This window comes from Manacus candei, unplaced genomic scaffold (genome assembly GCF_025592945.1).
Source record: "Manacus candei isolate 608988 ecotype Guabito, Panama unplaced genomic scaffold, ASM2559294v1 h1tg000005l, whole genome shotgun sequence".
Lineage (NCBI taxonomy): Eukaryota > Metazoa > Chordata > Aves > Passeriformes > Pipridae > Manacus > Manacus candei.
The window spans coordinates 19,846,457-19,860,681 of record NW_026138053.1 but is presented as its reverse complement, the minus strand read 5'-3'; the positions used below and the strand labels follow the sequence as shown (position 1 = coordinate 19,860,681).

Sequence of the window (14,225 nt, the reverse complement as noted above, 5' to 3'; positions counted from 1 at the left end):
TTTGAATCAAAGTCTGCAGGTTTGCAGTCCGCAGGCTGATGAGGGGCACAGGCAAAGATGGCTTGTAGGGGGCTGGGTGCCTTGGGTATGCCCTTAGTTTCAGAGATGAGGAGAAAGCAGTGAGGATCAGCACCAGCCCTTTGGACAACAGGCAACTCAGCGGAGAATGTCCTATCAAGATGAATATGGCTCATTCAAGAATTAACTCTCTACTCATCTTCTACCTCAGTTTTTTGCTGCTCATCCATTTAAAAAGTAAGATTTGCACTTTTTCTTATTGTTCTGACATGTCCTCTGGGTAGATGGTTAGACATGCACTTCTAGCAGGAAGCTTGTGTTGTCAGAAGGCTTTAAAAATTTGATGGAGATGCCAAAAAGATTTGGTCTGTGAAACTAAGTTGTATGAACTCATTGTTTTGTAGCTTTCCCAATGCTTAAACTATTTTTTTTTCTAAATCAGGAATGAAAGCATTTTGTTGCTTCAAATATTGAATGTACAGCAATAAATTGTTCTGCTAAAACTGTACCTATACTTTAAAGTCTGCTTTTTGATACCACTCATGCAATAAATCTAAACATTTCTGATTAAAATCGAGACTAATTTATCCTTTTCTAAAGCTGTTTATGTCATGTATTTTAGTATTATTCCTTTATTATATATGCTTTTTTTAATTACAGCCTCTAGAGAAAGCAGTTATTAAACAACTGTGATATATTTGGTGTTCTAAATATCTCCGTTATGAGGGAGCATGAAAGTCCAACTATTTTTATAGAGAAAATGTTCTCAGCAAACTTCCACATAAACAGAAGTGTACAAAACAGTGGGAGTCACAATGGGTTTCCTTGATAATTGTGTCGGATGGTTGAGAGTAAATACAAGCCAAGGAGGCTAGATGGCCTCATCTGGTGAGGCTGATATATGTGTAGGAAAAGCAGTAGCTCTTGAACATGTTTAAAATGAAGATAGGCAGGCTGGGCGCCTGAGGAGGCTCTTTGATTTGTGTCTGTTGAATGTGAATAGCAATAACACAAAGCTTTGAGCAGCTGCCATTGAACAAGAAGACTTGGCATTAGCGTGCAGTGTTGTGTAATCTGGGTCACCTTCTGTTGCTGCATCACTCAAATTGTTACTTGGACAGTTTACAGCCCAACATAAATTAAAGACTAAAAAGCAAACAGATGCAGTTGAATCAACTAGCATTTTTAAAAAAAAAATCCCATACTTGAAGATATAGGAAAAATACATAATATCATAGAAAGATTGTTATATTCTAGTAATTTTCTTTTTGGGGATGTATTAAGGTGAATCAGGGAAGCCAAAGTGCTCTTTCTAAATTAACTCACAACAGGACATATACTGAGGGGGAAAAAAAAAAAAAAAGAAAGACAGGATCTTCCACTTTCAAAAAGCAATTTTTAAAGTCTCTAAGACAGCGTCTGTTATCTAAGTAAAAGAAAGTAATAGAAATTATGTTAGTAAGGAAAATTTCATTTCTACATGACACAGGCAAATTAGAACAATGTGTAAAAGCTTTGGGAAAGGGAATGAAAAGTTAAGCATTTAAAAATTTTAAAAGGTAACATTAAAAACATCGTGCATATAGAAAACATTGCTAGAATGTAAACAAGAAAAAAGCCCCCAAGAATCAGTTTAAAGAAAGAAGATAAACACAAGTTTTGGGTTTCACCTCGGATGAGCTCTGCTCAATGCAAAATGCCAAAGGAGAGAAAAGAAATTGTATGTCATTTTATGCCTTTTCCTTAGCCCAGTTAACTGGGATGACATCTCAGATGTGGCGTGAGTTTTCTCTGGGTTATGGCCATATGGCCAGTCTCAAACAAGAGGCTTTTCAGTCTTGGGGGTTTCTCTTTGTCAGGTAACATTCAACATGTTGCAAAATGTTGTGATACAAATTGATGTATCAGGCTGGAGCAGTCACATCAGGAGCCAGAATCAGGCTCATATCTGTATCTGTCAGTGCTGTGTATTTAATGATCTTGATAGCTATTTTCTCTCGAGAAAGTTTGTACACCATTTGAAACTGTCAACAGTTTGTGTTAATAAAAACATAACAGTGAATGGATAAGACAGAAATAGAAGCAGAAAAAATTGACTACAATTACTTCCTTACTTAAAAATTAATGCTGAGAAAGACCAAGACAGAAAAGCTGAGGATAAAATGGAACAGAGGTGACTGCTGATATTTATAAAAGTTGTATCAGCCATTATATTTCTAAAATCAATTTGCTGGACTTATCTTCCCCCAAAGGATTCTAATCTTAGGTCCTGTTAAAAGCAGGACCTTCCTTATTACAATTTATTCTAAATAACTTGGAAAATAAATAGTATTTAGAAGCCATGAGCATTGTATGCAAGCATTCAATACAAGTTGGGTTTATACAGTGTTTTGTAAACATAATTTGTTTCTACAAATCATAGCAAAATAACTACTCACAGAAAATTAATCTGGGAGCATCCAGAGATGGTCAGGTCTTTATGAGGAAGGACCATGAACCATTACATACAAGAACTGGCAGGAAGCATGTCCCAAATCCAGAACAACATTGATAACTAATTGCTGCCATACTATTGTCTAATAGGGATTGCAAGCATGAAACTGTGGGCAGAGAAATAGAGGAAGAGAAATTATGATAAATATTTACACATCAGTTTGGGAAGTGATTGTCTGAAGTCAAGTTCACAATCTTTTAATTCAACATTCAATTACTGATAATTTTCTTTTTCTTTTTTTCTCATTTTTTAACAAGTCTTACAATGGATTATCTATCACTACTGCAGATTTGTCTTTCTTTTAGCAAAAATTCAGTAAAATAACATTTTAAGGTTAAAACAATTGCCCAGATAAGTTGTTGATTCCCTACCCCTGGAAGTGTTCAAGGCCTGGTCTAGCATAAGGTGTCTCTGCCCACAGCAGAGGGATTGGAACTAGATGATTTTTAAGGTCCCTTCCAACCCAAACCATTCTGTGATTCTGTTTTTCTCCATTTCAGTGACTTCATGACCTTTCAGCAGAGCTGAAAAAGATTATTACTTACTTCATACTAGTTTCTCCAAACATTTCATAAATTAAGAATGGAATTTCATTTGTGATTGCTGCTAGTGTGGGCAACATATCTGAGCTTTGCTTGCAGCCTTTTTCCACCCCTCTGAAATGCTGGCACTACAAAACTTTTCCCTGTAGACAAGAACTCTTAATTTCCCGCGACTGTTCCCATTACTCACGAAACTCCTTAATTACTGTGTCAGGAATAAAGCTCTGCTTATAAAGAGATTTGTGGTTTTGCTCATACTGCTCATCCCTCAGATGATGCAAGCCGCTTTCCAGCAAAGTATTGTTAGGATGCATGTTTGATGAGTTCATAGCCCATCCAGTACTTCAGCAGCTCCTCATTAGCCTGTTGTGGAGCCTGTCAGAGCTGCACTCCACAATGTCTGAGCTCAGGCACCAGGAGCCCTGCAGCTCTCTCTCTCTGCTGCTGTCATATATTGCATCTGTAGCACAGCAAAAATGAAATATCTTTCAGATGTTGCCATCATCTTCAGTGAGTTGAAAAGCAACAGCTTCTAGACCCAATTGTAAGGGTGCTGGATGGTTGGGTTTTTTCCTTTTTTTTTTTATATATTATATTATGGATAACATCTCCATCTCTGGAATGAAATGGAATCTTAAGAATTAAAAACAGCAACCCTGTCACTTTTAAAAAAGGAAGTAACTTCTGCAAGATGGATCCATTTGTGTGAAAGTGACATTAAGGACATCCCAACCACACCTCTATTTGAGCCTTTCAATTCAAATTCTTACAAGGCATCCTTGGGGGGCTACACCTGCCATTCCAATAGCAGAGCAAGAATACCAGGTTACAGACCAGCTCTCTGCTGTGTGCTCCATACAATGGGAACTGTAAGCATTGAGAACCTCTGGAGGTTAAACATTTCCCCACATGCTGTTTAGTGATTCAGAAATTGCAATGCAAGAAATCAGCATCTGTGGAAATTTAGCCCTCAAATTACATTGGTTTTAACAATACAGGATAAACCACTGAATGATGTATTCACAGAAAGGGAATTCTGTAACAAGGACACTGATCAATCTCTGCAAACAGGTGTTGTTTGTGACTAATGACCTATTAGGAAAGAGTCTGATGGGAAAGAAAGGAGGTTATGCAAAAGGATGTTTTATCATTCATGCTCAACCAGCAGCACAGACCTCACACAGATCTTGAAACGCTGATATATTATGCAATGTCCATGATAGTACATTGGAGAAACCAACGCTGGAATGTTAAAGCATGTCATACAAGCAGAGGATATAAACCTAATGTTTTATTATATACATAAACCTTTCAAAGGTGTCTCCTCACAAAGTTTACATCTATATCTATCTACCTATCCACAGCTTTTTTCCCTGTGTCACTTTTGATAAACCCAAAGCACCTAGGGAGTCCTTTCCCTGTGCTAATCTCTAAACCTTTTCCTTTCTGCGAGAGAAAGCTCAGAAAAAAACCCCCAGTGCTATTCAGAGAATGCTCAGATTTTTATGGTCGAATTGGGTACTTCCCTACTGAAAAGCTATAGGGAAAGGCAAATACTTTGCTGTTATGTGTTGACAGTAAAATGACATGTAAGACACAGGAGAGTAATCAACCTACTATTCTGTGCTGGCTATATCCAGTTTTGAGTGCTGCTGTGAGCAAGAGAGAGGCAATTAGGGAAAAGCTGGAAAGGGACAGCAAAAATAGGAAGACATTTAAAAAGATGTGCCCTATGAGAAAGGGTCACAGGAAAAGAAGCCTCAGGGAAGACATGATTACAGTCTTACCTACACAAAAGAAAATGGCAATCAAGGATGGCAATGAGATCAGTGGCTCCCTGTGACCTCTGGATGGGCAGTTTATGTAAAATAATAGATTCCACAGGCATCAGGAAAAATTTGAGTGAACTTTCCTGACTGAAGGATAATTAAGACTCTATATCAGAACGTTTTAATGAATGGGTTAGATAAATATCTGCCAGAGATTGTCTAGACTGCTGTTTCCCGGCTGGTGTTACACAGATGAAGGGCAGTCAGCACCACCTGGGGGCGATCTGAGAAGACCTCAGGTGACAGAGCCCCAGAGAAGCACAGGTCCCTCCTTGCCCAAAGGGCCATGGTGGCGCTGAGGCTCCAGGGCACCTCAGGCACAGCTCTTGGGCTGGGAGAGCAGATGGTTCCCTTCCCTTCTGCACCACGACTGGGGATTATCCGCTGTTCAAAACAAAGGCAGCCCTGAACTCAGCCCTGTGTGTTGCATTAGCCACAAAATTCTTGCCTTAATTTCAATGAGAATATAGTTTACTCTCATTCTTTGAGACATCAGGTACCTACTCTTGATTGTAGACTTTAAATAAGCACTTCAGCTATTGAAGGCACCCATTACTGCAGCAAAACTGATAGCAGTAGATTCCTAGGAAACTGTTTTAACTAGCATTTCTGGATAGAGTGCAACAAATTAACATTGTGCTAGGAGTCTTCCTTCTGCTTCATCTAAGAGAAGTTTAACATTTTATTTTCATTTAATTATTTTTCATTTTCACTTGTTTATAAAACATCAAGGTTAAAAAATATACATATATATCCAGCCAGATACCAAGCAATAAAAGGATTTGTCTTAATCCATGTTCCTTAAATCCTGATATACAGTGCATTCTCTCTAATAAATAAGTTAGAGAAATTGCAACCTAAGTGTCTTTGATCCTGCCTGCAGGGGTTTGCAGCCAAAGACCTCTCAGGGATACTTCTATTTCTACTGTTGGGGGTTTTTCTATAATTCACATCTCAGCATTAAGAAAATCTTTTAGACAATGCCTCAATCTCTAGGCAACCTTGAGTATTCCCCTTGCTCTTTGTGGTGGCCCAAAAAGAACAAAAGATCCTGATATTCACATTTTCTAAGGGAAACCTTAAACCTAACTGAGTCAGCTAGAGTCACAGGCAGTAGGCAGCAAGGAGGTAAATGTTACATATTATTTTCTAGATTGGTATTACTGATTAATTCACTGGTTTTAGAGACTGACATGTTTCATCATTCTCACTGTACATTTGTTTCCTCAGCCATTCCCAGTATCGTATCATACGAAAGCCCTCTCACACCAGCAAACAGCAAATAAAAACCCTAACCCAGATGAAACCTTTTCCCAGTGAGATTCTTATGTTTACTTTGTATTGATTATATTTTACTCACCCATAAAATGGGTCAACAGGAAACTGCTTCCATCCTTTGACAAAGACTGCAGCTGACAAGGCCCCTCGGCGGGCAGGCTGCCGGGCGGTGACACGCACCACGCAGCTGCCACTGGAGCTCTACAGGGCTCCTCCAGGCCCAGCAAAGTGCCCCTCTCCAGGCATCAACAAACCAAGGCTGCAGCAACTTCAGGGTTAGGGCAGCTTCTGCCTGCCTGGAATCTTATCAGTGGGGACAGAGATCAGAATTTTTTAAGGGCTAAATATTTCTGTGGGTAGAAAAGGGGCATGGGCTGCTAAGCCATTACACGCAGTGCCCCCACTCCAGCAGCTAAGGATCAGGGCACTTGCCTGGTGCATCCTTCTGTGCTGGGATGTGCTGTGCCTGAATAATTGTGGCCTGGGTGGATGCTCAAGGGGCAGGGGGAGAAACTCCTTGGTTCTTTTTATTGCTCTTGCTTGCCTGCCCAAGGCTGAGCATCCCGTTCCCTTAAACCTTTCCTTGAATAATGAGACAGACAAAGCATCTTTAACTGCATTAGTCAGGGAGTTTGCAGACAGGATGCATTCCTTCAAAGTGCCCTCAATCACAGTGATTGAGATCAAGGTTGTGGGTAAACAAACCTTTTTACCCCTGCCTAAGCCATGGACACAATGGCCTGAAATTTCCTTTGCTGATAGTTTCTGAGAGATGCAACTATGTTCCTGTGCTTTGGGACTACTAAAATCTGACTGCCCTCTAAAGTAAAGCCCAGAAATGCTCTAATTCGCATTGAGACTGCCAGAGAAACTACAGAGGAAGCACGAGAGGCAGCATACATTGGTCACACTCTTCCTTTGACAGTTCCTGTTCTCCCTTGTTGGGGTTTCCAACAGGGATGATACAGAGGACTTCATTAGCTCTTTCTTCCACAAGGAGGGCCCTAGCTCTGAATTTGGCTGTGACACATTTCTTTCTTTCTTTGAATGTGAGCTAGAGGACCTTGAAAGCAACATAATTTGACAGGAAGCCAAAGCCAGGACTTTATGATAGACAGTCATCAGTCTGCAAGGATCCAAGCAACTGCAATTTAAGTAACCTGCACTGACAGATTACTCACAGCAGGGAATCCAAAACTCCCAGTGTAATAATCTAGCCTTGAAAAGACATCTGTGTAGAGCAGCAGGTTCAGACGTGTTTAGCTAAGCTTTGTGGCAATTTGTAGGTACTTAAAAAGCAGCTGTGATACGGCTCCCAGCATGGCAAACCATCCATGGGTCTGAACACTGTGAATTGTCCACACAGCTGAAAGAAGAGATCAGGCTCTGTTATCAGTGAAGAGTCTGCAGTATAACTCACCAATCTCCTGACAGCTGGAGAGAGGGCCTCTAAAAGCGGGTCTGAAGTAATACATGTCACCTTGGACATGTATACAACTGCTGCTTGGACATCAGCCACCTCTGTCGAAGGAAGGGTGTAGCTGTGTAGCCCCAGGCTGAATCCAGGCTCATGCTGAGAGCAGAGCCCATTAGATCAGGCACTGTGCTCTGCTAATACAGCTAAATGGCACCTGGATTAGAGCTGGTTCAAAGCATGCTAAGAGGAGTTCTACTTGCACCCATTTACCTTTACCTTGTTAGTTAAAAAGGCATCTTTCTAGGGTGTCTCTCTTAAATGCAAAAAGGCAATGCAAAACATACCACAACAATCTGCTGGTGATCCCATTTTAGGGAGGTGGAAGGGTAAACTGGAGCTGAGAATTGCATACGGAATTCTGGAAATGTTAATTGTGGGCCACATGAGATGCAATCGAATTGGAATGGGCAAGGTATAGCCACATGGTATGTAGTTCACCTTTGAGTCTGCTGACTCCAAGGGCTGTAAGAATGGCAAAAACACTATAATCTGACACAGTGTAAAGAAATCCTAACTGTACCTGCTCTTCTCCAGCAGCCCTTTACCTTCCTTTGATAGCCTCATAAATAAGATGCGGAGAGAGAAGGGACCAATCTAGTAAGATAAGCAAACAGACAATGACAGTGAGAGTAAAAGCCAGAGAATGACACTGATATATCAGAGATTACATCAGAACTACTCAATGGCATGAAAATCTGTAAGGCCCTTGTAGGCTCTTCTTTTCCCTGTTCAGTCTTAAAAGCAGAAGTTAAAAGAATTCTGAATGCCAAGCTCCACTTATTCCTACCTTAAAATGTAGGAATATATGAAAAATGTGTTTGTGGAAGTGATAATCCAGCCTCTTTGATCACTATCTGTATATATATTTGGAACAATACGTATCATGACAGCAGAATGCAAATAGGTGCCTCTGCAATGCAACTGCAAAAAGAAAATATCTGGCCAACATTCTGTAGGACTCGCCAATTCAGACTTTCTGGCTAAACCCATCCCTTTTCTCACACTGAACACAGCTGACATTTGTAATTCTTTACTCACTACTAATGGTACTGAACATTTTGCAAGCCTCAGTCCATGTAAAAATGCCCTCTGCTTGATGTAACAAGAACTATCTGTTCTGTTTTCTCTTGAGTACATCTTAAATGTCTCATTCAATTTAGTCTAACATCTACCCATTTTGGAGCTCATGGAAAAGTGCAAGAAGAGTAAAAGGACTAAAATCAATTGCCATTTTCACATTCAAAAGGCTCTTTCCATAGAACATTGGATTTCTAGAGAAACAAATAGGCAACTCAGAACTTCCACCATTTTCCATGGTAGTGAAGTGACAAGACTGAAAGGTGTTTGGAGCAAAACTTTAATGGAATTGAACGGGAGAAGGAAGGATTGGCACTGAACACCTTTGAAGGATGTGGATAAAAGTCTTTCCAGCAAACAGACTCACCAAATGATCTGACAAGTGATGGAAAGAAGTAAGAAAGGAAGAAAATGCAGTTCTCTGCTCACAGCAGAACAAAACCAGATCTACTTCTACTACATCACTTCTACTACAGCCTTAAAGCCATAAACTCTCTTCAGATCTTTCATTTTGTTTAGGGAATTGCCCACCAGTTCATAGATTCATCAGGGCATCTTCTATTCCCACAGATCTCTGTAAGCATTCTGACTGCCCAGTGACCAAGGAAAATATCTTAGAGTGGTCCTGCTTATCCCCAGCTAACATCTCTGAGCTGGCATTGGTTTTGCTGCAATAAGATATGTACATGTTGTAGGAACCTCTACTGTTCCCCAAGTAGCACTGAGAGGAATTCTTTTCAGTTTTATTTATTCTGGTTTCACTTCTAAGTCCACTCATTTCAGTGAAGATGTTAGTGTGCTTTGTCCAGCAAGGACCAGCATGACTTTGCTTATGAAACCAGGAAGTCAATGGTTGTAATCTAGTGGTTTCTTTCCAAGGAGATGGAGAACTATGCCTTTTGAGATATAGTAGCACTATGTTCTTTAATCTTACATTAAGACTTGGATTGGCTGACGACAACTTTGCTTGTTATATCCCAGCTCTTAAGCTAAACTTTGAGGGAACTGCATTTGCCATAACTACTAAAAGAAAACAGAAACTGTTATACTTTACAGGGATTTTTGTGTATCAGATAAACAGCATCGGAAATGTATTTGCATCCTGAATTGCATCATTTCTTCTGTGGGCTAACATAGAAACATGTTCTGGAGGAAACTCACACAACAACCTGCAACACTACATAATTGTGCTTCAGTTTCAGACATTCTGTGTCAACTTTTGTACAGACAGAGGAACCCTTCCCTTACTTTTATTACCATAACTACAATACCCAGACAGCTAAGAGACTGATGTTTCTGTCTTTTAAACCTGCACATCTTTTATGCCACAGCTCTGAATCAGCCTGAAGAATTCTGTGTCTTCATGGATGACTGCTTCTTTTCTGCAATCACTTATAAGCACCAGCTCTTCCATTAACCACAGTTATGTGGTTACACATGCTTACAGTAAACCTGGTTTTCCAAAAATAAGAAATTTGTATTAAATCATTACGGAAAGTTCTGAGAAGTAGGCGTATCACAGACAATAGGTGCTGAGCTTTCTGCTCTGGTTGATGCAGTGGGCTGGACTAGACAATCACCAGAAGTCCTTTCCAGCCCTGTCTATCCCATGTGAAGAATTTTCACTTTAGCTGAGCCCATTACTACAATGCTGGTAAAGCAGTCATTTCTGGGTGTGTATCAGAAGTGCTGTCCCAACAATTCTGGACCATTTATTACCATTCAGTAATAAAAGGGCATTAGAGTTAGTGGCAGCTGGTTAGTGACAGGAAAAATTGAGAACTGGAAAGTATGAGGAAAGAGACTGCAATGTATATTTCAGACTCCATTTGAAAAAAAAAATAAAAAAAGACAAAAAATCAGTTAGTAGATTCACTGAAAAAAAGTTGCCACTGTTACCACTCTAGTGCAGACTTGGTGAGCATATTTGTAGGACCCCCTGAAGAGTAGTAGGAATGTGAACATGGCCCTGAATAAGACCCTATGCTCAGAAATGTATCCTGATATCAAGGATGAAAACAGTCTTAACACAGAGGAAACTCCTACGTGCAGAACAGAGCTTGAATGTTATAATGAATGTTCAGCTACCACAGGGACATCTGTAAAACTTGTCACTTGTCTTTAAAAAAGGTGTAGTGTTTTTAAGATCTTGACCTCGATGAGAGGTCCAGTGATTCAGCCTTTCATACCTCGGTCATGCCCTATTCCAGTTATTACATGCTTCATTTCTGTTAATCTTCTCTAATTAGTTCTGCTTCTCAAGCAAAGTCTCGGAATCTAACATTTTTCTGCACTAATACTAAGGGAGTATTTCATGTTCAAGGTCAGTTCAGCATTTCATCTTGTAAAACTCATTTGTCTTCCTAGCACTAACATTTGTACATTGAGTTTGAATTTAGACATCAGCTTAGACTCTCTCAAAGACATTTACTGACTTATTAAAGGTGTGATTGTGCCCAAAGCCAGCAGTCATGCATGTATGGAGGAACAAGCTTCTTTTAGATTCTTCCTCTTCCTTGCAAATGTGCAGAGAAAATTTTTCCCATGAAAATAATGTCAGCTTTTTTACTCGTGAGGTATATTGCATGTTTTACAACACATAAGCAGATTGGGCCTCAGAGTCTGCAAGTAGGCAGCATTTCAGTTTTATAGGTGAGAACACTGCTGAGAAGGGCAAGGTGAATACCTTGCTTGCAATAAGAGAGCTGTGAACACAATCCAAGTGATCTCCCTCTTCAAATCACTAAATTTAGATCTTGTGTTTCTCACTTCATATGTTATACACACACACAAATATATATATGTATTAGGGGGAGGATACACATACATTTTTCCAGAGTTTTGTTGAGCCTGAGAGATCTGTAACACGGCAAACATTTCTTTTTTAAAGATAACATTACTAAGTGTTTCTTCATTCTTACAACAAATGTAGGCACTTTTTGTGTGTGTGATTTCCATTGCTAACTGTAAGGATTTCCCTTTGTATATCACTTCTTTTATTTCCTAACTCTTAGCTGCCTTTTTTGAAGGGATCAAGTCACTGACTTGCCATCCTATAGACTTTCCTTTGTAAGGATTAGTGAATTCAAAGATTACTAGAGGCACATGATGGCTGAGGTGTGAACAGTAATGGGAGGAGGCATCTGAGCCCCAGGCAAGAAACTCACTCTTCTCCAGCTGATGCTCGATTCAAAATGGCAGACTATTTTCAGGTTAAAATTACTTAACTGCATAAGGGTTAAAAATACCTTCAGCAATACATAACTTAGACTACAATCAGTTTAAACAGCTTCCTTCGAGCACTGTGCTCCAGATATGGATAAAATTTGTGGTTCATCTAGAAGATTCACCCAGGTTTGATGCTTTTGTATTTAACGCTGTCATGAATTGCAAATAGGTATAATGCAGGAAGAGGATAATGGTAGAATAGGAAGCATTTTTACATTCAGTTATTTAATATGCAACAAGTAAGCAAACCTGTTAACTATTCAACCTACTTCCTTAGAATAAATAATAAATATGTAAATACAATGCATAGAAAATACTTAGAGTTTTCAATTTCAACACTTAATTCTTATATCTGAAAATACTGCCTCTGAAATATTTTTAGAATTTTATGGTATGTTAATCTCAGAAATTATTTAGGAGTTCATTTTCCTTGAACCTCTTCAGTGGGATTCATAAAGTCATTTAAAAATCATTGAAAACAGGGTATTTATTTCCAGAACTGCAATTATATTGACTAATCGCCATCTAGACCATCTTATATCTGATTATCCAGATGTTCAGAAACAGGACAGAAATAGTAAGAAACCCCTTCATTATCCCCACCTCTAAGGCTGAGGAGAAAAGCACAGCACATACACAAAGACCAAATTCGTAGATTTGCTGCAAGACCAGTGCTTCCTTTTAAAACCTAAAAATTATTCTAAAGGTGAGTAGCACCTCACCCTGCATGAGCCTTCAGTAGAGATGACATAGAGAAAGCCCACAGGGCTCTGGTGCCAGAATTTACCCCCATACAAGCTGTGCATCTGTCCTTTTTTCACCAGTGACAAATTGTCACCTTTCCAAGGACCTGGCAGCAGGACACTCAGTACCTTGCAGTGCTGAACTCTGAACAACATTAGATCACACTTTAGACCAATCCTACCATCAGTGATCAGTGGGCCACAAACAGAGGTCTTATCTCATGACACCTAATAAAGTGTCTTGGAATTACATCAAGTGGGAAAACCCTTGACCTTCCTGTAGGTGGGCAGTAGGATACCTTTCCATACTAAGGTATGCTGTTTAGAAAGAGATAATTTTTTTTTTCATCCCTATTCCTTGACTTTCTCAAAAAGTGTGCTTGTTACAACTTAATATGCCAGAAGCTTAAATCAGAATGGTGATCTGTTAATGTGGTATTAAGGACAGGAGCATTATCTAGGAGAAGATATGAGACAAGAGTTAGGAACGAAATACATCCTTGCAAATTGCTCTTTTAAGTTCTTCTTTAACTCCAAGTTGTCATCCGGACATGTTCATAGTGGAGTAACTTAATTACCTGCACTTTATTCTCTCTCTCTTGCTCAGTGCATGGTGACAATGGTTTTATCATTGAAATATTTTCTCTACAGAGCACTCTGAGTACTGACAGCTCTTTTCTCTTTCCCTCCTTCACACTGTCACCCTTCTATATTTGCCTTGACACTGTCTTCACATTGTCTTGACATTGTTCTGACAGTTATGAAAACTCAATCACTGCAGCAAACAGCCATGACAATGTGGAGAACAAAAAGGAAAAGTGTTATGAAAATTGCTGAGGAACTGTGAAGAATTACAGACTAGTGAAAACAAGATCTTGCTTTTTCAAAACCATATTCCTAGTGAGTTTTTAATAAAAACTGCTTTATAAAAGCCTTCAGCCAAGGCTGGTAAAAGCCATCTCAAAGAAGACAGCTGACAGTTACAGATTCTCTACCTGAAATTCAGATGTTCCTAAATGAAAACCCCTCTTACTGCTGTGAGTTCAGGTACACCACAAGAGCTACTTCAGCCCATCTCCCGGCGAGCAGAACATGCTGAATTACTATGAAATGCTGACAGCTGGAACTCTCCAGCTACACTTTCTCCTAAGGATGCCATTCAAACTGGGATCCCTTTTGCAGGGAACCAGGAAAGAAAGGTAGACAGAGAAAAAAGAAATCAGGTTACTGGAGCTTTAGATCCCTTTGCTAATAACAAAATAAAATTGTGTTTTGTTAGCTCACAACTTAGAAGAGAGGAGTCTGGAAAGAAAGCATTGCTCTCTAGCAATGTCTAAAAAATGGCAAGTGGTGTGGTAACAGGTAAAAAGCCCAGCACAAGTAGGGTAAGTTTGGTAACGATTTCTGTGGTTGAATTAAACTTCTGAGCAACTTTTTGACTGTTGGGGATAGTATGGACATACTGAAGTGCTGTTTACAAAACTCTTTAGGAAAACAATATGCTTCCATGTATCCACAGAGAAAATTAGGCTTTAAAAG

General features: G+C 39.5%; 1 protein-coding gene across 1 annotated transcript in view; it reads left to right on the top strand.

Annotated features, from left to right (window-relative positions):
• The window catches only part of CRB1 (crumbs cell polarity complex component 1), a 99,448-nt gene continuing 85,223 nt past the window's right edge, over positions 1 to 14,225 (top strand). Inside the window, exon 1 of the mRNA XM_051804263.1 lies at positions 1 to 255. Within this exon, the coding sequence (XP_051660223.1) occupies positions 180 to 255 (76 nt within the window). The 5' untranslated portion in view covers positions 1 to 179. The remainder of the gene's footprint in view (positions 256 to 14,225) is intronic.